General features: G+C 42.5%; 1 protein-coding gene across 2 annotated transcripts; it reads left to right on the plus strand.

Moving 5' to 3' along the window:
- The first annotated feature begins 18,246 nt into the window (after window positions 1-18,246).
- Window positions 18,247-27,776, plus strand: sftpbb (surfactant protein Bb). 2 transcript variants are annotated; one of them, XM_035378686.1, is made up of 11 exons: window positions 18,248-18,422; window positions 19,562-19,623; window positions 21,221-21,295; window positions 23,180-23,305; window positions 23,942-24,076; window positions 25,008-25,088; window positions 25,534-25,717; window positions 26,270-26,412; window positions 26,784-26,864; window positions 27,264-27,374; window positions 27,512-27,776. In XM_035378686.1, exons 1-11 carry the CDS (start codon window positions 18,371-18,373, stop codon window positions 27,545-27,547), a joined length of 1,086 nt encoding a protein of 361 aa, XP_035234577.1. In that variant the 5' UTR covers window positions 18,248-18,370; the 3' UTR covers window positions 27,548-27,776. The 2 variants fall into 2 exon arrangements, with proteins under 2 accessions (XP_035234578.1, XP_035234577.1); XM_035378687.1 differs by lacking the exons at window positions 21,221-21,295; window positions 23,180-23,305 and having other exon boundaries at window positions 18,247-18,422.
- Window positions 27,777-27,981: the final 205 nt, after the last annotated feature.

Consider the following 27,981-nt stretch of genomic DNA (forward strand, 5'->3'; position numbering starts at 1 on the left):
ATTTTATTTATGCTGTATGGCTGAACCACACCCAGCCGGAGAGAACGGTCCATCCCTCTCAGGTAAAACCGGCATTCCTGTCCCCTTATTTCCTTCTGGTCACTTACGTATCTCAATTCCTGCAAGTCTAAAGGGAGTGATAATTCACCTGGTAATTGGCAAATTGTTGTTAATCTCAGCTGCCATCCATATTTCAAATATGTGCATGCATTTGAGGCGGCATCCATTTTATCTCAAACTTTTTTTTCTCCGTCAACAAGCCACTTCTGAAAAAAATTGGCGGTGTGTTATTGTAACTTATGTCAAACAAACATTTAATTGCAGTGTTATATATATATTTTTTAATTTCCTAATGTAAACAACAAGGAACATAAACTATATCTGGCCAACTGAGGTTAAAACAAAAATGTTAATTTTGAGACATGACAACCCCATGAAAAGTAGGGTTATCCAAGATCAAATACAAAACATGTGTGTACATAACTATTGAAAAATTGTTTGCTAAAAATTATACAGTTCATATCTTGATGACAGTTGGCTAAGGAGTAGAGTTTAAATGATTTAAATGGTTTAAATGATGAAGTTTGATTGGCTCAGGTGGATGCACTGTGTCTTCAAACCGGGGACTCATAACTTTTGCAAGAAAAGTCTGAGCAAAAAAAAGCCCTCTGATAATGTTCAGGGACCTATTTTCTTAAATGGCAGCAGACGGTCCTCTTTGAGCGTGAAGTGTTTTTCACTTTTGTCCCTGTTATGGATGCGGGATGGGTTGCGGATAGAGATGGGATCATGATGGGGGGGGGGGGGGGGGGGGGTCAAAGCCCCACCTGCAGGTGGGAGTTCTTTTTTTTTATAAGAGTTGATACTTGGATGCGCTACAAAAAATTTGTAAGTGACCAAATTTTTTCAAGTGACATTTTTGATGCCCATAAAGGTCTTTTAACAGCTTTGCAGCATCCGGTTCGTGCCCCCCCCCCCCCCCCCCCCCAAAGTGAGATTGCACACATCTCCACTCTGACCTTCGTCCTTTGCCAGTGTGGGGTGGGGGGGGCGGGAGTCTGGGTTCACCTTGTGCCAATGCCATCCTTGTGATGGAGTATTACTCCATTCTGAAAACCGGTTCTGCCTCGATTTCCTGCAAATTTTATTAATTTTTTTTTTTTTCGCATTGATTCCTCATTCTTGGTCACAATGTGTTGTCGCTCCAACAGACCAGAGCCGTATTTACGCGTCAGGGTTTGGTTGGCCGTGCGCCAGCGTTTGTTTGTGTGATTGTTTGCGGACATGACAGCTGTCACTTACAAAAAACTCCCCGACCAGTGTTGCATTTCGGTTTTTGACTTCCTTGGCTTTGATGGCCATAGCATCCGAAAAATGTACATTTCCTTGTCAGTATTTGCGTCTATAAAATCCGCATTCTTGGTAATTGAATCCTGAAGCGGGTTAATCCGTACTGGCCTGTGCGTTGTTGAGCGTCCATTCCATTGGTTTAATATTTGTCGCCATTATTTATAATTGTGTTATTTGGAATCGGTGCGTTTGTCATTGTTGAGTCCATAATCATAGTTTTGTCTTCCTGACTTACAATCATTGATGTCGGCTTGCTAAAGGGGATGTCCACTTTCATTGTGTCCGTGAATGGCATTGAATGTGCACTGCCTTATAATTACAGATTATAAACTAGATATGCTTTTTTTTAATCAGTCAACCAGAAACCTGTCTCTGCTTGGACAATATAATATGCAGGACTGTGGGAGGACGTGGGATGGAACTAGTGGTTGTGGGTGGAAGCTTTTGTCCTGTTAGACCTCCTATCTTACTATCTGATGACCTTTTTCAGACCTTGTCTGTGTGTCTGTGTATGACTCTATAGAACGTCTTGTCCAATCTTGTTATTCTTGTCCAGTAAGCATCTGAAGTATATTTAATGTGTTTGAATTAATCGTGAAATAGGAAATGGATTTTATTTAAACTTGCCAGACTTAACAAACATACCGACCCTTACAAAAAAAAACACATGTTTGAAAGCCACTTGTGAACACCAAACATGTGAAGAGTACACATGTGAACTATATAAATAATCCTGTTTATAAGATGAGAGTGGAAAAAACCTTTACTACTCCGTGTTTTGTTTTCACGTGAAAATCGGTTTGTGTTTTTAAAAGTCAGTGGCATGTGAAGATGCCAGTCACTCAATGTGACCTGCTTTTCTTTTTGCTTGTGAAATTGCCTTGTCAATCACACGCGAAAATGTCTAGTTCACAGGTCTAGTTCAACACATTATCTATGCAGTTATGAATCAGGGAGTTCAGGTTCGGATGCACTCATAATATTCACTTGCACGTACATGCAGTGTCTTGAGAAAGCATTCAACTCTCTGAACCTTTTTCACATTTTGTGCCCTTGTACACCAGGGCTGCCCAATGTCAGGCTGTCCTGCACGCCGAGCTTGGCCCTCTGGCCCACCGCCCTCCTCCGCCGTTTTTGCTTTGATGCGTTTCCAATGTCCCGCCACCCTGAGGCCATTTCTGATTTCCCCTCCATTGTTCTCTCCATCGCGCGGCGCCAGACCTTTTCTCGCAAGTGTCATTCGAGAGTTTATTATTCTTTCTGACAAACGCGCGTCCGCATTCGCTTCAGGTCAGGTGCCCTGTCTCGTTTGATTTACTTTGCGTCCCGACTGCTTTTTGCAATTCCATCACTTGATTATTGACGGGGTGACGAGGAAATTTGTCGAGCGGCAGATACGTTTTCTGAAACTTCCTCATAACTCTGTAAACCTGTGAACATTCCGGCCTCTCGGGGTCTGGAGCCTCGCGTGATTGGCCAGGAGAACACAAGAACACCTGGTGCCCGACAAACTTTGTCAACGTAAATATAGGTCCAGGTAACGAGGCTAACAAGAATTTGATCAGTGTTTGTGCAGCTTACAAGAATCCACAGGGGATAAAAATGTACGTACCCTATAAGAGTACATTTTACTCTTGTTTAACACAAACTATTTCTACATTTACGTTTTTTGTCTCATCTGAACGGGCGGCTTAGCTAAGAATTCTGGGCCCCCTAAAAGAATACTGCTGCTGAAGAATATTGCTTACACATTTTTTTTTATTATTGCCCTGACTGTGCTTGGTGGTATTTTAAATGGATGCCAGTAATTTTGACCCCTGCTTTGAGAAAAAGGCTCAACAAAAAAACAAAAAAAAACATTTTAGAATTTTTTTTTTTTGGCCTTTTTTCAGCTTTATTAGACAGGATTGTGTAGAGAGACAGGAAGAACTAGGAGGAGAGAGAGGGAGAGATGTGCGACAAAGGTCGGTGGCAGTCAGACTTGAACCGCCAACGTCGCGGCTCACAATGAGCGTATGGAACGCGCTCTACGGGCTACGCCACTGGAGGCCCCCAGAATGATTTTTTATGAGAGTGAAAGTAAGTAGTTTCCCCAAACCTTTATGGAAAAAATTGAATCATTATGGATTGTTCATTTTTACAATCATTTTTACTCATTTTCATGAAGGGTGTCAATAATTCTGGAGTTGATTATGTAGACAGATATATGGCTCGTGACCTGGTATTGTTACATTTTCATATGTCTTTCCTGTTTGCCTCCCGTAGAAAATTTTATCTGATTTACTGCATGAATTATATTTGGCATTTTCGATAGTTATCGGACTTGCTAAGTAAGTATTGTGCAGACATGATTCACTGATTAGAAATAACATTCAAATGCCATGCTGGTTCTAGTCTAATCAAGACAGAAAAATGGGGTTAAGCCAGTTTAGTCGTGTGCATATTTTATAGTCTGTAGCAATTTATGCCTCTGCATATTTTATGGCTGGGCTGCTCAGCCTTGGTTCTGGAGATCTACCATCCTGTAGGTTTTCATTTCATCCCGAATTTTGGGACACCAGATTCTACTAATCAGCAGAACTCTAGCTACGGAATGACGTGTTCTTTGTTGGGGTTGGAGTGAGAACCTACAGGACTGTTGATCTCCAGGAACAGGGTTGGCTACTCTATATATATATATATATATATATATATATATATATATATATATATATATATATATATATATATATAATCATCTTTATTTGGCCACATGACATCTCTTTTTTGAGAGAGACCCAGGAGAAAAGAGACCTCATTTTGTGTCGGAAGATGGGCAGGGTTTCTGCTGTTCTGACTGCAATGGGAAGATGGACAAGGTTTCTGCTGTTCTGACTGCAGTGGGAAGATGGACAGGGTTTCTGCTGTCCTGACTGCAGTGGGAAGATGGACAGGGTTTCTGCTGTCCTGACTGCAGTGGGAAGATGGACAGGGATTCTGCTGTCCTGACTGCAGTGGGAAGATGGACAGGGATTCTGCTGTCCTGACTGCAATGGGAAGATGGACAGGGTTTCTGCTGTTCTGACTGCAGTGGGAAGATGGGCAGGGTTTCTGCTGTCCTGACTGCAGTGGGAAGATGGGCAGGGATTCTGCTGTCCTGACTGCAGTGGGAAGATGGCCAGGGTTTCTGCTGTTCTGACTGCAGTGGGAAGATGGACAGGGTTTCTGCTGTTCTGACTGCAGTGGGAAGATGGCCAGGGTTTCTGTTGTCCTGACTGCAGTGGGAAGATGGGCAGGGTTTCTGCAGTTCTGACTGCAGTGGTAAGATGGGCAGGGTTTCTGCTGTTCTGACTGCAGTGGGAAGATGGACAGGGTTTCTGCTGTCCTGACTGCAGTGGGAAGATGGGCAGGGTTTCTGCTGTCCTGACTGCGGGTAGGAAGGTCAAACCACCACCGGGGAGCTACTACAGACTGGATAGGAGATGGGGGAGGCACGTGGGACAATTGTTTGACTAGTGATGTGGCCTGTTATAGCTCGCATCAAATTCAAAACATTGGTTCTAGCATACCAGGCAGTCAAGGGATCAGCCCCAGCATACCTTCACAAGATTTTCAAACCCTACATGCCAACCAGATCCCTCCGTTCTGCTACCTCCCCTCTTATCCAGAGCGACGTACAACAAAGTGTATAACCATAACCAGGAACAAGCGTGTTGAAAACCCTAGAGGGAAGTACAGTTCCTAGTGCAGGGAATGACCACGTAATTTAACTTGGACCCTGTAGGTTAATCTGATTAACACAACAAAAACAGCAACAAATCAGTCTATGCAAATAAAACAAGCAATAGTTGAGTAGGCACAAGTGCAATAACTAAGTCAACTAAGATAAACAGCTTACCTAGCTACATCCCTAAGATTACATAGTCAATTAGAGACTACAGGGAGGTAGGGAGGGATGGGGAGAGGTGCAGCCTGAAGAGGTGAGTCTTGGTACTTATTAATACTGAATATCCCCGGCCTCTGATGTTAGGAAGTTGAAGAAGAATACATGCGCAGATTCACAAAAAACTTGCATACAGAATATTAATATTGGTAGTAAAGATGTGGATGCATCTGCAGCCATTTCATTTTATTTATTGATCTATTTCTTGGTTAATGTCTGCCCTGCCTTCACATTTATTTCTCTTTGTTCAGATGGGTAAAGAACGGAGGTAGGTGGTTACATCACAGAATGTACCGTGATACAAATACATGCATGTGGAGGAAGCAGCCATTACCATACAATTTCCTGCTCATTTGCAGAGGAGCTTTCTGGTTATAGATGGATGGATGGGGCAATAACCTTAGCATGCTGCCCGTCTGGTTTTGTGTTATTTCCCGTGCATCAGGTATATCAGGTTCAAAGAATGAGAGGACGCACTTTGGCGAGACTGGAAACCCCGCAAATCGAGATGTACTGTTGTCACGTAGAAGAGACTGGCCGACCCCACACTTTTTTTTGCGCAGCTACCGGGTACAAGGAAAATAAATTATTATGTAATAATTATTCATTAATTGGTTGGCTATAACAAAAAAAAAAAAAAAAAAAACAATACACAGTGTGTCCTCAGAACCAGGGCTGAGAAACACTGCTATGCACCTACCTGAGGTTTAGCAGCATCAACATCAGCCGTTTGTGTAAACATTATCTTAATGTACGAGTATTTATGATCAATTTTCTCAAGCCATTTTTTCCTTAGAAAAAGCCTTTCGTATGTTTTTTTTCTTCAACACGTTTTCATTTTATTTTCAGGAGGAATGTCTAATGATTTTTTTCTTTCTATAGAGCACTTTCCATAGCTCTGCAAACTCAGGATGTCATGCAGTGGACAGAATAAGAAGTGCATAAATTAAAAGTGAAAACAATGAATACAATTAAGAAAGGGCAGAATTAACAGAACAGAAAAGACGCATATGCAAAAAAAAAGAAAAAACAATTGGAAAAACCGAGTTTTTGAAGGCTGGCTGAAAGGCCTTGATAGAGTCAGTATCCCTGCCGTGATCTGCGAGAGTATTCCTCTGAGTATGCCTGAATATTCCTCAGAGTATTCCTGAGTATTCCCGAATATTCCTCAGATTATTCCTGAGTTTTCCTCAGAGTATTCTTGAATATTCCTGAATTTTCCTCAGATTATTCCTGAGTGTTCCTCAGATTATTCCTGAATACTCCTTAGAGTATTCCTGAGGCATGGGTCTAAGGAACAGGAGGCGATTCCCCCAATCCAACTTGGTGCATTGAGGAGTCTACGAGAGGGGTGTACATTATCTGGGATTGCTGACTCCAATATTTACGCAAAATCTTCTTCTACCCGGCAGTGATGTTGAATTGGCCATAGGCCATATGATTATTACAAGTATACGCAGTAAAATGTTTATTAAAAGTGTTTATTCAACTCTAGCAGTGTTAATTGAACATAATGTGGAACTTAACACTCTGGAATGAGGGACCAAATGCTTTCCCTTGTCATAGTCAACAACAAACCAACTCCAATATACTTTGTTTATGTACGAATTTATTTATTTATTTTAATTTTATTTAATTAAAAATATTTTTGTTGTGTAAGGAACACATACTCTATATTACCCCTTGCTGTAGCTGTAGAATTCACTCAATTTTTTGATTCTAGCTGAACCACTTACCGTGGACGTTTTGGGGTCAAAGGTGTTGGGTTGTGGTAACTGCACTGTGCTCGTTACGATTAACATTCTTTTACTGATTGCTGAGGCTCAGACTTCGTGCGCCAGGAGGCCACTGCAGCCAGTTAAACCAGGATCAGTGTGCTCGCCAGAAGTAAGATTTTTTTACTGCAGAATGCCGAAACCTCTGAAGTGCAATCAATTAAATGTTCCATCAAACAGCATGCATGCTTTGCAACCTCTGTAGAAAGGATAATTTGACACTGCTTTCGTAATTTGGCACTGCTCAAGGCCATTGGTGCAAAACCAATCAGCTGTTGTCTGTTGTCTGCTGTGTGGGAATTGGACCACATTACGGAAATACCTGCTGCGATGCAGCCTCATGTTTCTCTTAATGTGTCAGCCCCACCAGGCGTGGCTGAATGTACGCAAAAAGGGATTAATGAAATTGCACGTATCGTAGCCGGCTGCCAAGAGCACTGCCAGTCCTAATGAGACCGCAATGTTTGAAAATACTTTCAGCTCACGCTGAAAGCAACAGTGCAACAGTGCAAGCAACAGTGCTCCAGAGCTGGGGCTGAATTCAAAGCAGCTTGGAGCTCTTGTGTCAGTGTACACCCGTACGCCTGTACGCTCGTATACCTGTACGCCTGTACGCTCTTATACCTGCACACCTGTACGCTCTTATACCTGCACACCTGTACGCTCGTGTACCTGTACGCCTGTACGCTCGTGTACCTGTACGCCTGTACGCTCTTATACCTGCACACCTGTACGCTCGTATACCCGTACGCCTGTACGCTCGTATACCTGTATGCCTGTACGCTCGTATACCTGTACGCCTGTACGCTCGTGTACCTGTACGCCTGTACGCTCGTATACCTGTACACCTGTACGCTCCTATACCTGTACACCTGTACGCTCGTATACCCGTACGCCTGTACGCTCGTATACCTGTACACCTGTACGCTCGTATACCTGTACGCCTGTACGCTCGTGTACCTGTACACCTGTACGCTCGTATACCTGTGCGCCTGTACACTCGTGTACCTGTACACCTGTACGCTCGTGTACCTGTACGCCTGTACGCTCATGTACCTGTACACCTGTACGCTCGTATACCTGTACACCTGTACGCTCGTATACCTGTACGCTCGTGTACCTGCACGCCTGTACGCTCATATACCTGTATGCTCGTGTACCTGCACGCCTGTACGCTCTTATACCTGTACGCCTGTACGCTCGTATACCTGTACACCTGTACGCTCGTATACCTGTACACCTGTACGCTCATACACCCGTACGCCCGTACGCCTGTAAACCTGTATGACCTGACCCGTCTGTTACCGTAACAGTGCTGAGGATCAAGGGCTTAGGAATGTGTTATGTCATACATTTCCATGCATGAAGAATGTAATTCCCATTGTGCTATATACTGTAAACACGTACAAAAAAAAGAGGTGACAAGACTGGGGTGAATTAACAGGCTTCTAATTAGGTTTCTGGAGGCAAGTTAAACCCCATCCAACACCTTTGGGATCAGTTGGAAAACCAATGGCTAGCCAGGCCCAGTGCCGCTAATGCTCTTCTGGCTGAATGGAAACAAATCCCTGCAGCAATCCTCCAACATCTCGCATAAAGCCTGCCCAGAAGAGTGGAGGTTGTTATAGGAGCAAAGGGTGGGCCAAATTCATATTAATGCCCATAATTTTGGATAACTTCCTTATGCTGTCAGGAATTTTAATAAATTGCCTTGAATTCCCAAAAAAAGGAATTCACGAAACATGTATAATGAATTTCATTTCACTGATCTCACTGTCTGAACAAAGACGTTTATAAGAAAACTCACAAGTCCTCGAATGAGGATTTTTAAATGACGCACTTTTGTGGATATAAATTTCATTTTTTGGAAAGCACCTCCAATTGTTTTGGACAACCTGAGGACCCCTTTTTGGCAAAGGCTAATTGGCAAGTCCAGGAAACGCAGATCGAGTTTCTGCGATCACGTCGCTGTGTGCAGACATAACTAATGGGGACTTTTTCAAAGCAGATTCCTTTCCTTGACTGCAGAGCTGCATCATGCGTATGACGGGCTGGCTTTAAAAAGACAGCGTTGACGAAACCACAGGGCGTGCCTGCCAGTAAGCCCGTGGGGCATGCCCGCTGTCATTTCCCTGAACACACTTGGGCAGGAAAATATTCTTGGTGGGTGTGTGAGCCTGCATCAATGACTTGAATGGAGCTTCTTCCCTGGCGATAATTGTCGGATTGTAAACACCGAATAATAATGCTGGAGATTTCCTACCGTTCTGCATTCCAGTTCTCATTAAAGGCTTTTATCTCAGTTAGATCAAATAAATCTATCATTCAGAATAATGTATTTTATTGGGGGGGGGGGCAGCACGGTGGTGCAGTGGGTAGCACTGTCACCACACAGCAAGAAGGTTGTGGGTGCGAATCTCGGCTTGGGGTCTTTGTGTGTGGAGTTTGCATGTTCTCCCCGTGTCCATGTGGGTTTCCTCCCACAGTCCAAAGACACGCAGGTAGGCTGATTAGATACTCTAAATTTCCCAGAGGTATGAGTGTGTGAGTGAATGGTGTGTGTGCCCTGCGATAGATTGGTGAACTGCCCAGGGTGTATTCCTGCCTCTCGCCCAATGCATGCTGGGATAGGCGTAAAAAATGTATAAATGTATGAAACATTTTGTTAAATGCATAAAAATGTATAAAACATTTAGTTAAATGCATAAAAATTTATAAATGTATGAAACATTTAGCTAAATGCATAACAATGTATAAATGTATGAAACATTTAGTTAAATGCTTGAAAAGTTTTGTACATTTCTAAATTTGTGAAACTGATGTAAGATTGTGCACGATCACCTCTGGAGCATAATTCAGGGACGGGTGGGATAACCAGTGTAGCTATCTAAAATGAGACCAGCGTTGTTAGACAATGTCAAAAAATGCGCAAGTAATGTGTTTTAACGACGTTATCATGTACATCAAGTAGCCTATTGTTCGCCTGAACATAAGACTTGCATGCCTGGCATGCGGTGTTGTTTAAATGGTTACGTAGGCCTATTTGTGCACGCTAATGCGAGGGGAGATAGTTCAGTTGTTAACAGAGGCGATGGTTTGTGTCCTCCAACCACCGCATTCTTTTCATGTGCTTCTTTACTCTCCGGGGGGGGGGGGGGGGGGGGGGGGGGGCATTTCAGACGAGTTTCGCAGTTAGAATAAGATCTGCTGCTGCACCAAATTACACTTCGAATGCTTTCATTGATGGTGGATTTATACATCGTTTTTCTATTCAAAAAATGTCGGTTGGAATATGGCATTATGGTAAATGGTAAATGGATTGCATTTATATAGCCCTTTTATCCAAAGCGCTTTACAATTGATGCCTCTCATTCGCCAGAGCAGTTAGGGGTTTGGTGTCTTGCTCAAGGACACTTCGACACGCCCAGGGCAGGGTTTTTTGAACTGGCAACCCTCCGACTGCCAGACAATCGGTCTTACCTCCTGAGCTATGTCGCCCCGCATTATAGCTACGCATTGTGTGCCTGCTGTTCTTGGAATACTTAAGAGCACAATCACTGCTTCAAAAAAAAAAAAAAAAAACACAAAAGTGGTGACTATGCTTTTTTTGTAACACAGTAACATTCCAGAAAGCTCCTCTTGTTTACTTCCTTCTTGGTCTTTCCAAGCTATCAGTCAATAAGCTTAACATGACAGCTTTTGTTTGAACAGAGTTGGGGGGGGGGGGGGGTGTTCACAATCAGAATGCTCTTGGTTACCCATGGTATGACGCGGGGGTAACTAACTGTGCCAAGGATCCTGCACATAGCAGGTTTATCAGTTACCTCAAAAGCACAAGCTGCCGTGTTGTATGCTGCCCTACACGGCCTGACTGCAGTAACTACGCAAAGGGTAAAACTGAGAAAAATGGCTTTAAAGTGTTTTAACTGGCCAGCCGTCGTGGTTTTTGGGAATAAAAATTACCTCATGAATACATGTACAATTAGTGCAGTATCACTTATATACCTATAACCCATTTGGCTGACCGGTTAAAACACTTTAAAGCCTTTTTTCTCAGCTTTACTCTTTGCGTAGTTACTGCAGTTAGGCTTTGTAGGGCAGTATGGCACGCTGACATTTAGCAAAATAAAAATCAAACTGCTTTTTTAACTGCTATTCTATAACCAGTGCATTCAAATCTATAGAGGTAATGCAATCATGCTGAAATACTGAAATTCAGGATCCTTTTTTTCTCTCATGCAGAAGGCGAAGGATTACAGTGGTCAATTAATCAACAATTTGTGATTAACAAAACTTTTGAGGTGATTGACAAACCTCAAATAACAACGCAATGCAACATTATTTATCGCTAAACCGTAGCACCGGATCAGTTTGCATGTGTGTTATGACCTCAGACCGAAAGTGTGATATCTTAACAATTCAAAATAAATTAGGCAAGAAGTGGACAATCTGCATTTAGCTGTTTAACAAGAACTAAGTTGCAAGGCGGCCACAGATCAAGAAAGACTTTTTCAGTCTTTTTTATGTTTTGTCATTTCTATTTTAAATAGGGTTTTTAAAATAATTCATCAATAAAGAACAATTTTGGAATTTAAAAAAACGACTCTGTGAATTACCAGCTACTGAGTTAGTCATCACATTGAACAACTGAATCCAATGAGGAAAAAAGGTGCTTTACCTAATATGCAAATATAAGCTTTTGAATTGCTCATGAGATAATTTGCTATAATATAATATCACAATAATAATCATTATTTTTTTTTAAAGTTTGCATGATTTGTGTCTACATTCAAAATATAAAATGTCATTTTTATTGGAGGGAAGGATTTTTTTTCCTTGTTCACTCGTGGCCCCTCCCCTTAATACTAGTGTACAAAACAAAAGGCTCTCTAAGGATACAAGTGTCTCTTGTGAGCCACCCTTCGTAACCTTTACTGGATGCATGACCCAAGATTCATAAATATCTTGAAGATCCTGCTTTGAGAACAAAACAAGGAAATTTGGTATCAGGTTTCCCTCACTGAGAAAATTTCCTTGTTTTGTAGATTAATATTTATAATTATTTTCCCGTCTAACAATTGCCATCGCATTTGAAAGACGCCACAGATTTTTTCAATTGAATCTGCTATCATTTTCAAACACAGATAAAGGGGATGTTTTTGTCACATTAGATGTAGGTCCTTTCTATACCCACATATCTAATAATAAATTTAATAATAATACATTTATTTTATATAGCGCTTTTCATAGTCTCAAAGACGCTTTACAATACATGAATACGTAACACTGGTCTAGAGGTTATGAAAATTTTCCTTTCCAATCATGAATGCACTGTACCTACTGAGAACATAGTCATTAATCTCGCTCAATTGGTGCAGACAAAAAGAAATTACATTCTCTTTGACAAAGGTGGCTACTTACAGTCCAAAACGCATGGTGCAAGCATGGGGGTTTCTTCAGACCCCGTCCGTGCTAATCTGCTCACGGAAAAGGTAATATGGATTATACTGGATTATATTTATGAAAACAGTCCTTGCAGAGATTCTATGAAATACTGGGTGGGATACATTGATGGCTTCTTCATGACACGGAATGCCTCTGAGACCAGACAAAGAATTTGTAAATTACATCGATTCTAAATGACCTACTTCCTTCTTTACAGGTGAGAGCATGTCAGATGCTTGTATTTCCTGGTTACGAAGAAAGGCAATTTGCTCCAGTGTACAGTACAGAAAGCGAACCGACAAAAATACTATTTCGCAAGACGACAGTTATTATCCGGCACCATTAATTACATTACTGTGTAGAACAGTGCCGTAAAGACTATGTTACATTACTGTGTAGAACAGTGCCTTCATTACTTCAGAGGACAAAAGATTAAAGATCTCCAACGTGTGGGGACAGGAATGGTAATGCCAGCCTGTAAATGTTTGAGGAGGACATTTTGAGAAAATGTCACTGCCAAAGGAAGGTCTTCAGGAAATACAGATTTAATTCTGGGTCACCAGGGGGACTTCATTCCTGTGGCCCAAAGGGTTCAAACTCCAGTCCCGGGGGGGGGGGGGGGGCGCAGTGCCTGCTGGTCTTAGGGGTGTTCTCTGCACCAGTGGTTCATTTGACTCATTGATTGGCTGAGGAATCCACACACCGAGTTCTCAAGCCTTCAACTGGCAGCTGTTTGAAAGGAAAACTAAAAAATCCCACAGACACTGGTGGGCCCCCGTGGGATTCAGTTAGACCCCCCCCCCCCTTTCCTATAGGCCTCTATGCAGCCTGCTTCCCTTCTGCATTTGGAGTCAGCAGACGGCAGTACCGATTAGTAACTGTCTAACTGATGTCATCTGCGTGCACTGCTGGCAGACTCCAATGCACTAAATGTTCACTGTCGATATATTGCATTATGTGTAGCCGAAATGCTTCTCAGGTTTATGAACGGCCTTGCCCGCTGTTCTCTGCTGTGGCAGCTCTAGGACACGTTTGACCCATTTGCCAGCCCCCACTTTGATTGGTTTAATTGTTCTGTGATAATCCTGGTGCTTTACTGTCTCACACAGATTGACCAGCACCGCAGCTGATAGCATTTGGACCTACCTTGTTTTAAGAGATGGTGGAATCTCATAGGTTTTGAGCCTGCACACTGAAAAGGGAATACTTTTTAAAAACTGTACAATATGCACTTTAAAGTGTTTTGGAAAATTCATTTCTGAGCATGAACTGTTTCTTTTTTTTCCCCCATTGAGGCTGAAAGATGCCCAGCCCTGCTTTGTTTTTTAACCGTATCACCAAGAATGTTTCTTACGGTGATGCCATGACGATCCAGCTCAATGAGTCAGGTTAGTAGAGTTAATAGGAGATGTCAAGGCGGGTGCTTTTGGCAGGCTAACCATCGTAAGAAACATTCTTGGTAATACGGTTAAATAACAAATCCAAAAATTAAACCAAAATTCAGTAACAGCTTCCGAATGAACAATTACATTCCTATTTATTGTCCCTGTGGTTTTGCTGGGTTTGCCAGTGTGCTGCTCACATATATTTGAAGCATGAGGAAGTAGGAAAAAAAGACATGATTCCTCATGTTTCAAATCAAACAAAAACAATTTACTAGAAAGGCATTTTTTTCTCTCTAGTGAATCAGTTTCGGCTTCCCGGCAACCCTTCCATTTACAACCATTACTCATTTTAAAATATTAATTTTCCTGGCGCATGACTTGTGAATAATATGTGTGTAGCCAATTAACTGTGGATTGCTGGGGCAAAAAGACAAGTAGACCCATTGAAAAATTAGTGAATGTTTTCCCACTGAATTCTTACAGCAATTACTGTTTTGGTTTGTACAGTATTACTGTTGCCACGGTTGCGCGTATTATTTAAATCCTTTCCCCACTGCTGCACATGAGATCTCAATTTAATAAATAAACTTTTTTTTTTTTAACTCTGTGAATTCTTTTTAACTTCTGCTTTTTCCAGTTTTATGTGATTTTCAGCAACTTTGCTGTGGCTGCTCCACGACCTCAGCCAGTACTTTCCGTGGCAAACACCCAGCCCTCCTCATGACACGCGTGCAATAATTTAATCCCATATCGAACCTGTGTTTTGTAGTTCTTCCAATTACCATGATATGCATTTTGTAAGTGGCTTTGGATAGAAGCGTCTGCTAAATAAATGTAATGTACTGTAATCGTTTGAGCTTTGTGTGTGTGTGTGTGTGTGTAATGAATTTAATTATTAGTGAATTAGTCATCAACAATTTACCTAATCTTTATTTCAGTGGTAACCACTCCTGTTTTTGAAGAAGATCTAGCATCATGTGGGTTTTAATTTCAATCCTAATTTGGCATACCTGACTACTAATTAACAGCTCAACAAAGATCTCTAATTGCTGAATGAGGTGTGATTTGTTTGGGTTGGATTGAAAATCTGCTAGGAGGGTAGATCTCCAGGAACAGGGCTGGTTACCACTGCTTTAAGTGCACAGTATGTTTGTGCAACAAATCAAATATCTTTAAAAATAGCATCTGTCTTTCATGCTAAATGGTCCTTGCAGTTTTCAAACAACTGGTGGCATTCATAACTTTGTTTTTCCCATGTCAGTTACATAAACAAAATGTCACCCTGAATTAACTCATGTAATGTGAAAAACAATGAACATACTGTATGTCCTGGCAATACATAACTTGCCAGACAGCGCACTTGCCATTACAGTCGGAGAAAGCGAGAATTTGCTCACCGCCGATAATGCCAATATTCGCCACTAGAGGGAGTGCCCAGATTTCTTATTTGCTAGAAATTACCTGTGACGGCACAGATCTCATTTGCAATATTTTCCCCATAAGACTTACCTCAGTGTTCATCTGTTTCTGTATTTATTTTATAAAAGAGGCAACAAAGAAAACGTATCATGCAGACCAGGAGTTAAGAAAACAGGAAAGAATAATTATTTGTACAGTATTTATAATTCATTTGTACTTCCCACTAGGGTTTTCAACACACTTGTTCCTGATTTTGGTTATACATTACATTACATTACATTACAGGCATTTAGCAGACGCTCTTATCCAGAGCGACGTACAACAAGTGCATCAGTTCAAGGTGCAGAGGTGCAGAAAAACACACTAGAGTGAAGTAAAGTATACACTTTGTTGTATGTCGCTCTGGATAAGAGCGTCTGGCCAATGCCTGTAATGTAATGTAATGAGGAATCTCTTGCAAATTTCACACTAATGAGTTGTTAATTTTTTTGACAGTGATTTCAAAGATTTGAAAAGATATTTATATATTATAGTCTTATGTACATGTTTTTCCAGTGACTCTGATTTTTGATGCTAAATGTCTTCAAAAGCAGTTATATTTATTTGTTTCAAAGCTAGTGTTCAATAAATATGATTTTGCATCCATTTGAATGAATAGTCTTATGTATTTTGTCCTTTTGTCCTCTGAAAGATTTTAAATAATTATTTGTAAAAGCACTTCCGCTTATTTATTTTGCCTTGCTCCATCTGAATGAAAATCGCTAAAAATCCCAGATCTGGCTCTCGCAAAAAATTTGCCATGTAATCATCCCCTGATTTAATTGGCTAAAGAAACATTCTCTCCCTCCAGTGGAGCTGCTCAGTGGCCAACAATAGAGGATTGTGGTTGTGCTGGGCAGCTCCCAGGTGTGAATGTGTATGAATGTGAAGCAGGGCCTGTGAAGCCTGGAAAAGAACATCGTGCTCAGCGAACCTACCCTGGGTAAATAAAGGTTAAATAAAAATAAATAAATAAAAACATTGTATATTTAGAATTTTCATTTTTTCGTCTTATGCATTTTGCCCCTTTGATTTCTGAAATATATTTTTGTTGATAAATATCTTCAAAAGCATTTCCACTCTTTTATTTCACCATCCTTGTTAAATAAACATGATTTTGCATCCATCTGAATGATAAAATTGCATATTTAGAATTTTCTCTTTTTTGCATTTAGACATAAGATTATAGTCTTATGTATTTCAGTTTTTTTCACTGAAATATATTTTTGTTGATAAATATCTTCAAAAGCATTTCCGCTTATTTATTTCACCATGCTTGTTCAATAAACATAATTCTGCATCCATTAGATTGATACAATTGCATATTTAGAATTTTAATTTTTTTTGCATTTTGACATCAAACTATAGTCTTATGTATTTCAGTTTTTCTTTGCACTGAAATATATTTTTGTTGATAAATATTTTTATAAGCATTTCTGCTTATTTATTTCACCAAGCTTGTTCAATAAACATGATTTTGCATCCATCTGAATGATAAAATTGCATATTTAGAATTTTCTTTTTTTTTGCATTTTGACATAAGACTATAGTCTTACGTATCTCACAATCTTTTTCACTGAAATATATTTTTATTGATAAATATCTTCAAAAGCATTTCCGCTTATTTATTTCACCATGCTTGTTCAATAAACATAATTCTGCATCCATTAGATTGATACAATTGCATATTTAGAATTTTTATTTTTTTTGCATTTTGACATCAGACTATAGTCTTATGTATTTCAGTTTTTTTTGCACTGGAATATATTTTTGTTGATAAATATCTTCAAAAGCATTTCCACTCTTTTATTTCACCATGCTTGTTCAATAAACATAATTTTGCATCCATCTGAATGATAAAATTGCATATTTAGAATTTTCTTTTTTTTTTGCATTTTGACATAAGACTATAGTCTTACATATCTCACAATCTTTTTCACTGAAATATATTTTTGTTGATAAATATTTTTATAAGCATTTCCACTTATTTATTTCACCATGCTTGTTCAATAAACATAATTTTGCATCCATCTGAATGATAAAATTGCGTATTTAGAATTTTCTTTTTTTTTTGCATTTTGACATAAGACTATATAGTCTTATGTATTCCACTGTTTCTTTCACTGAAATATATTTTTGTTGATAAATATTTTCAAAAGCATTTCCATTCATTTATTTCACCTTACTTGTTCAATAAACATGATTTTGCATCCATCTGAATGATAAAATTGCATATTTAGAATTTTTTTTTTTTTTTTTGCATTTAGACATAAGACTATAGTCTTCTGCATTTAATTGCTTTTTACAGTTTAAATTTTTTAAATTTTTTGATGAGAAATATCTTCACAAGCCTTTTCAGTAATTAATTTATTAGCATTTTAACCTTTCCACTGTGCTAACGGTTATGCCTAGAATTAGACTGCACATTTCCCTGGCGTGTGTAGCCTGCATAGATACAATTGTGTATCTTGCTACGGCACTAGCGTATCGTGGTATGGATGAATCGTTGATGACAAGTATTTGTGCAGACATTAATTAGAAGTGATTCCACCGTGCACTCTTGTGATGATCCCTTCGCATTCTGCGAACGATTTGTATTCAAATGTCTGTCGAATTCCCAATATGCAAAATGGAACGACAAAAATGCCGCAGTACAAAAATGAACCGTCAGATTCTCGTGTATCGTAAAATTATATCACGTTGATCCAAATGATCTTTGCTTTTGACACCGCACTCCTGATCGGTTCATCCAGCTTCGCTCCGTTATGTAGTGATGTAGAGGGGTACGTCATTTGTCTTCTCACCTTTTTTTCCCGAACGTTTGTCAATAGCTAATCATGCAGTCGCTGTAGCATATCTTATTGGTCTATTGTGATTTCATATCCCGCCTACTTGCAAGAAATCTGTTTTGTTATTGGCCATCATATCGCCAACGCTTCCTGAACAAAATACATTTATTGTTCATGTCGCCCGGAAAGCGAAGCGTTTAATTTCTCAACTGGGAACGGTGGACAGGACTAACTGACACCCTCACGATGACCGCTTCAGGGTTTGTGCTGGTCGCCTTGCTCGCATCTCAGAGTGCAGGTAAGGATTATTTTAAACGTCTTTGGTTCACCGTGCACTTGAAGTTCCAGAAGCAGTCCACGTGAAGATGCGACGAATGACACGAAATATCAAGGGCGTGTATAATGATACCCTACGAAAGGCCGATAATTTCTGAGAAAAGACTGATAAGGATGACAATGATAATGCCAATGTGCTGTAAACTTCTCCATGACCGGGTGAACTGTTTTGGGGGGGGGGGGGGGGGGGGGGGGGGATATTGCAGTTTATTTCCGTTTAAACTGAATGCATTCCAAATCCATTGCAAAACATTACATGTAAATATATATAAATACCTTTGGCACATATGTAAAATATATTTGAAAATACATTCAAATGTATTTATGAATTTGTTACAAGCTATATGTGACACACATACTGTAGATTTTAGTTTATTTGACCAAAGCTGTTTCCTGATCTTTTTCAGCATGAGATGTAATTAAAAAAAATAAAAAAAAAGTTTTTACAAATTACAGGGAAAAAAACATTATTAATTCCACCCCACATTACCCCACCCCCCACCCGCCCTCCCCCAGATTATTATAATTGACATTACATTACATTACAATTGCTGAGCTGACCCTCTCACCCAGAGAGCCTTACAGAATTGGAGAATGTCAGTGTTACTCTCTGGAATACAACAGTCCGATATCAACAGCTGTACATACATCCTGTGGGGTATATAAAGTAGTCTGATAAGCAAAAAATGTCAAAGTATAAGGCGGCCTCTTTCAACTGTATTAAAATGTGAAATCAACAGCATGTTCAAATGTAACATTGTCCCGGGTAATGTCTTGAAATAAGGATTATCATATTCAATCATAGAATTAAAAAAAAAAAAAAAGATTAAATAAGTGATCAGGTGTAGCATGAAGGATGAAAATGAAAAATCTATTCCTCGGTGGATCAAAAGCTGTTGTTTTGGCTATTTATGCCCTTCCGACTAATTAATAAGAACATTGTGCTGGAGCCTAGCTAAACATTTAAGAGTTAAAAGTACCTTCTAAATTAAAAGGATGCATCACATTTTATTACATTCATGTAATCTCCTACTTGCTACATAGTGTTGAAGAAGATTCAGTGCTTTAATGCCTAGCATTGTCTTGTGCATCTCTTTGCAGTTCTGGCCAGGGTCCTGTTGGAGCCGACGCAGGCGAGGTTGGACAGCACCAAGTTGTCTGCTGTGAGTTACTGAGTATTATTTTAGGCGAAACGCTGCCAATCAACATTACCTAATCAGTACCCTGCTGATGACGGCTCAGAAATCAGTGTGCTTTATTAAACTGGAAACGTCCTGACCCCGATGAGACAGGAGCGTCCGAGGGCGATACAGTGAAAACGTTTGCAAAATACTTCGCAAGGACCTAAGAACCCAAACATCAGAACGTTACCGAGGCTGCACTCCATCGTAGAACTTTGTCTCGCACGCGGTGCGCGGGATCTTTTTTCTAGAACGTACACATTGTAAAGGAGTGAGTGGCCCCTGCGCCTGCGTTCTCCAGCCTACCACCCTCTGTTCAGATGTGTAGGTCGCGTGACTGCAAGTCTCGGTTTTAGCGCAGACGTAAAAACAAACCAAAAAAGACACGGGTAAACGAATTTCAAGATGTGCGCAAGACGTCTTCTTGTGCCTCCATGTTTCTTCAGTCAGGCGGTCTGAGAGAAGATCCAGAGGCCTGTAATAAAACAAACACCATCTTAAACACATTATATACAGTGTATGAAAAGCATTTAAAAGTGTTTTTCAAGAGATAGCGTCATAAAGGCAGGTTTTCAAAAGGCCCAGTCTGAGAATTGAGAAGTCTCATGGCTTCCGTAGAAGCATTAATTATAATAAGCTCATTGCGCTAAGGGGGGGGGGGGGGGGGGAGGAAGTGAACATTAAAAAAAAAAAACATTTCAAAGGGTTTCTAAAAACGCTGAAGAGATTTCACTTCTGCTTCTTCAGCCTGCTTGAAGAAAAGAAAAAAAAAGCCTGTGAAATGAAACCTTCGTGGCTTGGCCTACGGTACACCCAAAAAAAGGAAGAGGGCGTATTTGCTTTAACCCGCAGAAGAGAAGCAGCCGAGCGTACCTTGAGAGAATCGTGCACTCTGCAGGTCGTTAATGTGTCGTCGTCACACTTCACCTTACTAACCTGGCCTGTGCGTTCTGCGTTATGCGACGCTGAAGACTGCATTATTTATTAGCAGCCTGTATACATTTATACACGTGGATATGTGCTGAAGCAGTTGCAGGCAGTTGTCTCGCTTGCACCAGCAGGCTTTGCATTACGTCTGTAACACAATTTTTTTTTCGCACGACTGACAAAGACACGGATGTCCTCCGTGTCTGTGTAAGTTGCGTGACAAATTGTGTTGCAGCTGCGACTTCAGCTTCTCGTCACCGCTATGAATGCCGTGGCCATCGATTTTTTTGTACCGAGTACTAGGTCACCATCGTACAACCGTACTGAAGGGGCATACGAGTGGCATATTTAAGGGAAAATTCCAAATGGTAACTGAAATAAGTACCATACGCTCATTTAAGTTACGTCTGCTTCCATAATTGGGATTTAAGGCTGGTGTTCATTCGCAGAATGTTGAATACACTGATCCTTTCAAGCTAGCGCTTTTAAACACGTTTAATGTAATCATTTTGTATGTAATATAATGTAATAATCTTCACAGCTTCAGTGAGGGGTGAGATTGTAGCTGTTGGGCTCTTAGGAATAAAATTATCAGTTTACCTGGGGGCCTGAAAGAGAGACTGAAAACCGGCCGGGTTCCCTCCTTTTGCAGACCCAGGACGGCTGCAAGGACTGCACTCAGATCGTGGAGCTTTTCGACGACCTGATCTCCAAAGCGAAGACTCAGGTAAGCGTCTCAGCGGGTATAACACCTGCACGTTGTGATTTTAAAAAACGGTCAATGCCTCGAACTATACCATCACAATGGAATCACGGGGTAAGGTTTACAGTAGGTTAAGCCTACGTATGTACTCTACAGTCCAAAGAAAAACACACACACACACACACACACAGTTAATCCTCTTATGTCAGGGATGGGGGGGGGGGGGGTGCTTATAGAAAGAAAATGGGGGTCATCAAACAAAAGAAGTGACTCATCATCCAAGTGAGTGGACCATACCCAAGTCAACTCCCCCGTCAAGGGACAAGGCAACACTCACATTTAGAGACGTACTGTGTCGCCATACCAGTCAAAGGTATTTATTATTGTGGGGCCGTGTCAGTATCAGAAGAGGGCTATGATGGAGCTCCTCGGCCTCCTTGGTCAGAGCATGACGAGGCACCGGCGGTCAAGGCGGCCATGTTTTGCTGTGGCGCTGAACGCTGCCAGTATGACCAACCGACACGGAATGCAGTTTCTGGCCAACTGCCCGTTGGAATTCTCTGTGCGAGACTCTCTGTCAGAATCCCCTGACTTATCAACCAGCAGAGCAAGGCCACCAAGCCAGGAGTGTTTCACGTGCCACCGTGCTCCCTAATGTGCTTTTTGGTATCGGGGGGGGCAATCACTAACACGACCTTATTTACACAGACGGAAAACAGTTGAATTTTGGTGTAAGGTGGACATTTTCAGACCGTTTCGCTTCGTGTGTCAGCCGCAGCCCCCCGTCAGGGCAGATGTGTGGTTCTTGGTCCTTTGCACGAAGAATACTTGGTATGATACCAACCGGTCAGGCGTACATCCCCTTTTTATTCGCGGAACCAAGACGCCGGTACATTTCATACGAAGTGAGAGTGGGGTTGGGTCGGCGTGTAAGAAAGAAAGAAGAAAAAAAAAAAGCAGAACCAAGACACAAGTCTGTTAAAATCAAAAGTTTCCGCGATTGAGCAGCATAAACAAAAGCAGGGCACGGCACTGGCGGGTGAATTCTGAACTCACGCAAGTGGCAAACTGCCACTTTTTTTTTTTTTTTTTTTTCTCCACAGGCCAACCAAAATAGCTGCTGCCACACCGTTCTCCTTTCTCACGGGCAGCCTGTGTTCTTATTTTTGTCCCTTTTTGTCAGTTTAAAAATAAACTCTCATCGCAGTGAGAAGCGCGGGCCAGCGTGCGGAAGCTGTAAGAATCACACCCACTTCGCCTCTTGCTGTGTTCCGCTGTACTTGTAGGACCCGTTTCGCAGTCACAGATTAAGCCGAGTCCTGGACTAAATTAAAAATCTTTTAACAGAGATGATCCACACAAGGCTCATTTTAGTCCAGGACTGGGCTTCACCTGCGTCTGTCGAAACCGGCCCGTCGTTTGCAATCGGCCGCGAAAAGGCGACCGCTCGCTACCCCCGTCCGTTTCGGTTCCCGCACTCGCCAACGGCGTCAACATTTTGGGAATAACGTGGGCTTCAGAGAGCGCTGAAAAGGGAACGGAATCCACTCGCAGCTGACAGGTCCGGTGACCCTCAGACCTGCGTCAGCAGTTGCACGTTTGCACGTAAATGGTAAATGGGCTGCATTTATATAGCGCTTTTATCCAAAGCGCTTTACAACTGATGCCTCTCATTCGCCAGAGCAGTTAGGGGTTAGGTGCCTTGCTCAAGGACACTTCGACACGCCCAGGACGGGGTTTGAACCGGCAACCCTCCGACTGCCAGACCATCGGTCTTACCTCCTGAGCTATTTCGCCCCATGTAAAACTGCACGTGTGACGGCGAGGACACCGTGTGTTTGGGGCACCCCCGCACCAGCGGGTCATGGGTGGCAGTGTGGTCTCACCCCCCATCCCGCTCATTCACAGGAGTTGATCGAGAACACCCTGGATAGCCTTTGTGCCCGCTTGTCCGGAGACGAAGCCAAGGACGCCTGTAGGAAAAAAGCGCAACAGTACCTGCCGATAGCCCTCCGCTTCCTGGCGAAGTTCCTCGTAAGTGTTGGGTTATCCACACAGGGGCTGGGTTATCCACACAGCAGTTGGGTTATCCACACAGGGGCTGGGTTATCCACACAGCAGTTGGGTTATCCACACAGCGGCTGGGATATCCACACAGCAGTTAGGTTATCCACACAGCGGCTGGGTTATCCACACAGCAGTTGGGTTATCCACACAGCGGCTGGGTTATCCACACAGCGGCTGGGTTATCCACACAGCAGTTGGGTTATCCACACAGCAGTTGGGTTATCCACACAGCGGCTGGGTTATCCACACAGCAGTTGGGTTATCCACACAGCGGCTGGGTTATCCACACAGCAGTTGGGTTATCCACACAGCGGCTGGGTTATCCACACAGCAGTTGGGTTATCCACATGGAGGTCGGGGCGGGGCGTGCAGGCCAGGACACACGGATGGGAAATGTGTTCCCTCAGATTATCCTGGGGGTTCTGTCTTTATTATTATAAGAACACACAGTTGCAATTGCAGATATCAGCGAATTCATCTTCATAATTGAATTAGTGATCAAAAATAAGTAAATAAGTAAGTAAATAAAAAATTTTAAAAACGGAAAATACTCCAAACCTCACTCTCATTCTTTTGTCTGTTGTTCCTCTCGGTTGCCGGCAGAAGCCTGGTCAAGTGTGTACGTTCTTGGGACTGTGCGGCAGCCAATCGGAGGGCAAGGAGGTAGAGCTCCTGACCAATCACATCGCTGATGGTGACATGACTAGTGTGGCCCCTTTTAGGGGCACACATCCGGAGGTGAGTGTGTGTGTGTGTGCGTGTGTATGCATGTGTGTGCATGTTTATGTGAATTACACCTCTTCTGAGGTGTGAATTTTTACCATTTAGCTGTATAATTGTTTTATTTTATTTTAAAACACCCACCCACACTGGTGTCTGCAGTTTTCTTTGTTAGAGAAACTGGAATCGTGATTTCGGTAAATGGCACTTCTTGCTATTGGTTGATGGGCGAGTCATTTATACAAAGGGAATGGTCCTTTTTAAAAATAAAATGTAGCCAAGGTGTGGGGGGGGTAAGCTGTGTGCAAATGCTGAAATTTCCAAGTAGCCTTGATGCAAATTTAGACCAGCCTAACTGGCTCAGAAATGTCCTCCCCCTTCACACCGAGGTAATGTGTGGTGTACATTTTGACACAAAATGGCTGCCGTGCATCACACAGTTGGGTGCTACACACTGGTGAGGTGAGATCATGAAATATAATATAATATAAATATGAAATATAAATGAGATCTACAGCCGTTTAAAAAAAAAAAATTTTAGCTGTTCCGCATTTTCCAGAACTACAAGAATTCCCCACAGCAGAATGAATAAATGAATGAATGAATTAATTAATTAATTAACGAACGAATGAATGAATGATTGCATTTATATAGCACTTTTCCGAAAGCTGAAAGTGCTTTACACTGATGACGGGGGAAACTCACCTCACACACCACCAAATGTGCAGCACCCACCTGGGTGATGCACGGCAGCCATTTTGCACCTCACACACCACCAAATGTGCAGCACCCACCTGGGTGATGCACGGCAGCCATTTCGCACCACACACTCGCTAAGGTGGAGAGGCCAGTCAAATCAGGAGCGTAGCTGCACAGCTGGACATGTTAAGCGCTTGGTGAGGAATGAAACCCCAGCAACACGCGTCTTCCTGTCTGTCTGTGCCCTCAGGTACAGTGGTCCCCTCAGTGCACGTTCTGCCTTTTTCTCGTCAAGAAGCTGGAGAGCATGTTGGGGACGGAGAAGACAGAGGTAGAAGTCGTGCCCCCCTCCTCACACACACACGCACATGCACACCACTGTTTCAGTTCCACATGAAGGCTATAGATCTGTGGCTTTTACAATTTTCTGTTAAACATTATCGTATCTTAATGTGAAGTGATACCAAACACTACGACTATTAGTCTTACTCTAAACTGAAGCCTACATACAATAGCAAAACTGACACAATATTCAAATTATTTTGGTGGTACTACAGATTATATATATATATATATTTATTTATTTTTTTAATTCTCAAAGACCAGATTTAAACACATTTTTGTTTCTCCATAATTGGCCAGCTTAATTTTCCCTTTTGCAAAGACACCAGCATCTCCTCCCCCACCCCGTTTCCCAACATTCCTCCTCACCTTTGCCTTCCCCCCCCGCCGCGTTTCCGTCTCGACCCCGTTGCCTTTTTTTTTGACCCTCGCAGGACGCCGTAGTGAAGCTGCTGAACGAGGTGTGCGCCATCCTGCCCCACAGCTTCCGGGCCCAGTGCGAGGGCTTCATCGCCAAGTACGCCAAGCAGCTGATCGAATTCCTGCTGTCCTCTGCCGCCCCCCACACCGTCTGCATGCTGCTCCACCTCTGCCTGGTGCAGGAGCTGCCCCTCGTGGGTGAGTGGGCCAGCCAGGCTGGGCCTGTGCAGTCAGGGGGGGCAGCAGTGTAGTGTAACGGGTAAAGGAACCAGGCTTGTAACCCCAAAGGTCACAGGTTCGATTCCCAGCTAGGACACTGCCGTTGTACCCTTGAGCGGGGTACTTAGCCTGCAATGCTTTAGTATATGTCAAGGATGTAATGTGGAAGCTGTGTAAAAAAGTTGTAAGTTGGTCTGGATAAGAGCGTCTGCTAAACGCCTGTAATGTAATGTACACCATCACACTTACCCTCTGCGTGGCGGTCCAGGCCAAAGCCTGTTTATTTACCCTTCCCACTGTCTGTTATTGTACTGACTGCTGTAAAAGCTTTGTGTGTAGAACACTGATTTGGCAGTATATATGGATGTTTTCCATTTTAAAAATGGAACAGTGTTGCATGCATGTGCGCATGGCTGCAGACTGACCCACCTCCGTGACCAACTCTTTTTCTTCTTTCTCTCTTTCTTTACCATGCCCCTCGTCTCTCCTGCACCCTTCCTTTTATCCTAAAATCTTCCCCCTGTGGTGCAGAGATGCCCCCCCTCTCGCCGTGCGACTCCTGCCAGACCCTGACGGCGCTGTCCCGGATTCACCTGGGCTCCAACCTCACCGAACACGGGGCGTCCTCTTTCCTGGAGTCCGTCTGCGAGCTGCACCCCCACGCCGTCCCAAAGGTCCGCTCGCCCCCTCCTCCGCACTCCGCACCCCGCACCCCCTCACACGTGACGGTTTTATAGACGTGACAGGCCTCAGCTCTCCAACTCTGTCCAGACCCAAACAACTTCCTGTCCAGCCATTCCAATCCATTAACATAGAAACAAAAAAATAAATAAATAAATAAAAGGGGGGCGAATTTTACATTTTGGTTTCAGTTCGATATCTACATAAATGTTTTTTTCTCTAATCTGCCGCATTAACGTAGAGGACGACCTGTCTCTCGCAAGTAGCGACACAAAAAAGAAAACGGAAGAGAAAATGAACTAAAAGGATCGTGAAGAAGAGAAGGCGAAAGTAACCGGGCTTCCCTGCTGTGTTCCGCTTTCAGTGCCAGATCTTCACCCAGCGCTACGGCTCCAGGCTGCAGAGGATTCTGGGAAAACAGGAGGATGCCCTGGACATGTGTGAGGTAAAGCGAACCCTGTCCCTGTTTTTAATCATCGCCATCGTTCACCGTTATGCCCCACAATGCCCCTCTTCCAGGGGTACGAGGACCATAGCCAACGGACATATTAGACCATTTAGGTGTTTGGAAAGCGCTTGACAAAACCACTTGGGAAAGGGAAGGCTTATATATGGATGTCACGTTGTACAGTGTCACTCTGTAAGCCGTTAAACTTAATTAAATGGGGGGTGCACTGGGGCGGCGTCCGTGTTGCAGTCGCTACCGCGTGCTGCTGCGGCGGCGGCCTCCGTAAACACTCGCGCCGTTGTTCTCCGGACGGAGAACACTGGCGCCACTGTGGCTCGCGCGGGTCGGACGCTCGTTCTCGTCCGGCGAGTCACAGCCGAGCGCTCTCGTCCGCAGCGGGAGGACCTGTGCGCGGCGGGAAGCGAGGCGATGATGCTGGGCGGAAACCACTGCACCTGGGGGCGCGACTACGTGTGCGCAAACATGAAGACGGCTCTGGAGTGCGACGTAAGGATTTTAATCCCCTTTTTCCGCCAAAAAAAAAAGTGCCGAATTTCCATTTTGATTTCCGTTCGATATCTCTAATCTGCCGCATTAAATGTTCCTTGTTTGAAATGCTATGTTTATTCCTCTTAACTCCACAGAGTGTCCTGTTCTGCGAGAAATTTATGTGGAACTAGCAAACCCAGGACCCAGGCAAGCTCTCCCATTGGTTGGCAGACCACCCGGCTGCCCCGTTTTGGCTGTAGGCTACTTCTGATGATGCCAGATCCACTTGTAGCACGGATAAGAATGATTTAGCTTTAGCAACTCAGACTGCGATTTATCAAAGTCAAACATGCTGAAACGTTGATTAAATAATGAGTGATACCGGTCAATGAAAATACCAAAGACAAAAGTGATACTTTTTTTTTTTTTTTTTTTACGGACGATTGGTCCTTGTAATGCATGATAATGTTAACCGAATACAATTCCCCTAAACTGGAATAACAAAGTATCACATGATTTGTGTCCTAAAGACCCCACATTTTTTGAAACGGGTACAAATTATATTGAGATTGAAATTAAAGACTTGAAGACTTCAACTGATCTGCAGTACAGAATATCCTTTAAT

Source organism: Anguilla anguilla, chromosome 10, assembly GCF_013347855.1.
Source record: "Anguilla anguilla isolate fAngAng1 chromosome 10, fAngAng1.pri, whole genome shotgun sequence".
Classification (NCBI taxonomy): domain Eukaryota; kingdom Metazoa; phylum Chordata; class Actinopteri; order Anguilliformes; family Anguillidae; genus Anguilla; species Anguilla anguilla.

Bases quoted from the DNA above. Each gene is read 5' to 3' on its own strand.
- sftpbb (XM_035378686.1), top strand. From the start codon at position 18,371: ATGACCGCTTCAGGGTTTGTGCTGGTCGCCTTGCTCGCATCTCAGAGT. The intron at 25,089-25,533 runs GTAGAAGTCGTG...TGACCCTCGCAG, and splicing joins TGGGGACGGAGAAGACAGAG to GACGCCGTAGTGAAGCTGCT. The intron at 27,375-27,511 runs GTAAGGATTTTA...TTAACTCCACAG, and splicing joins AGACGGCTCTGGAGTGCGAC to AGTGTCCTGTTCTGCGAGAA.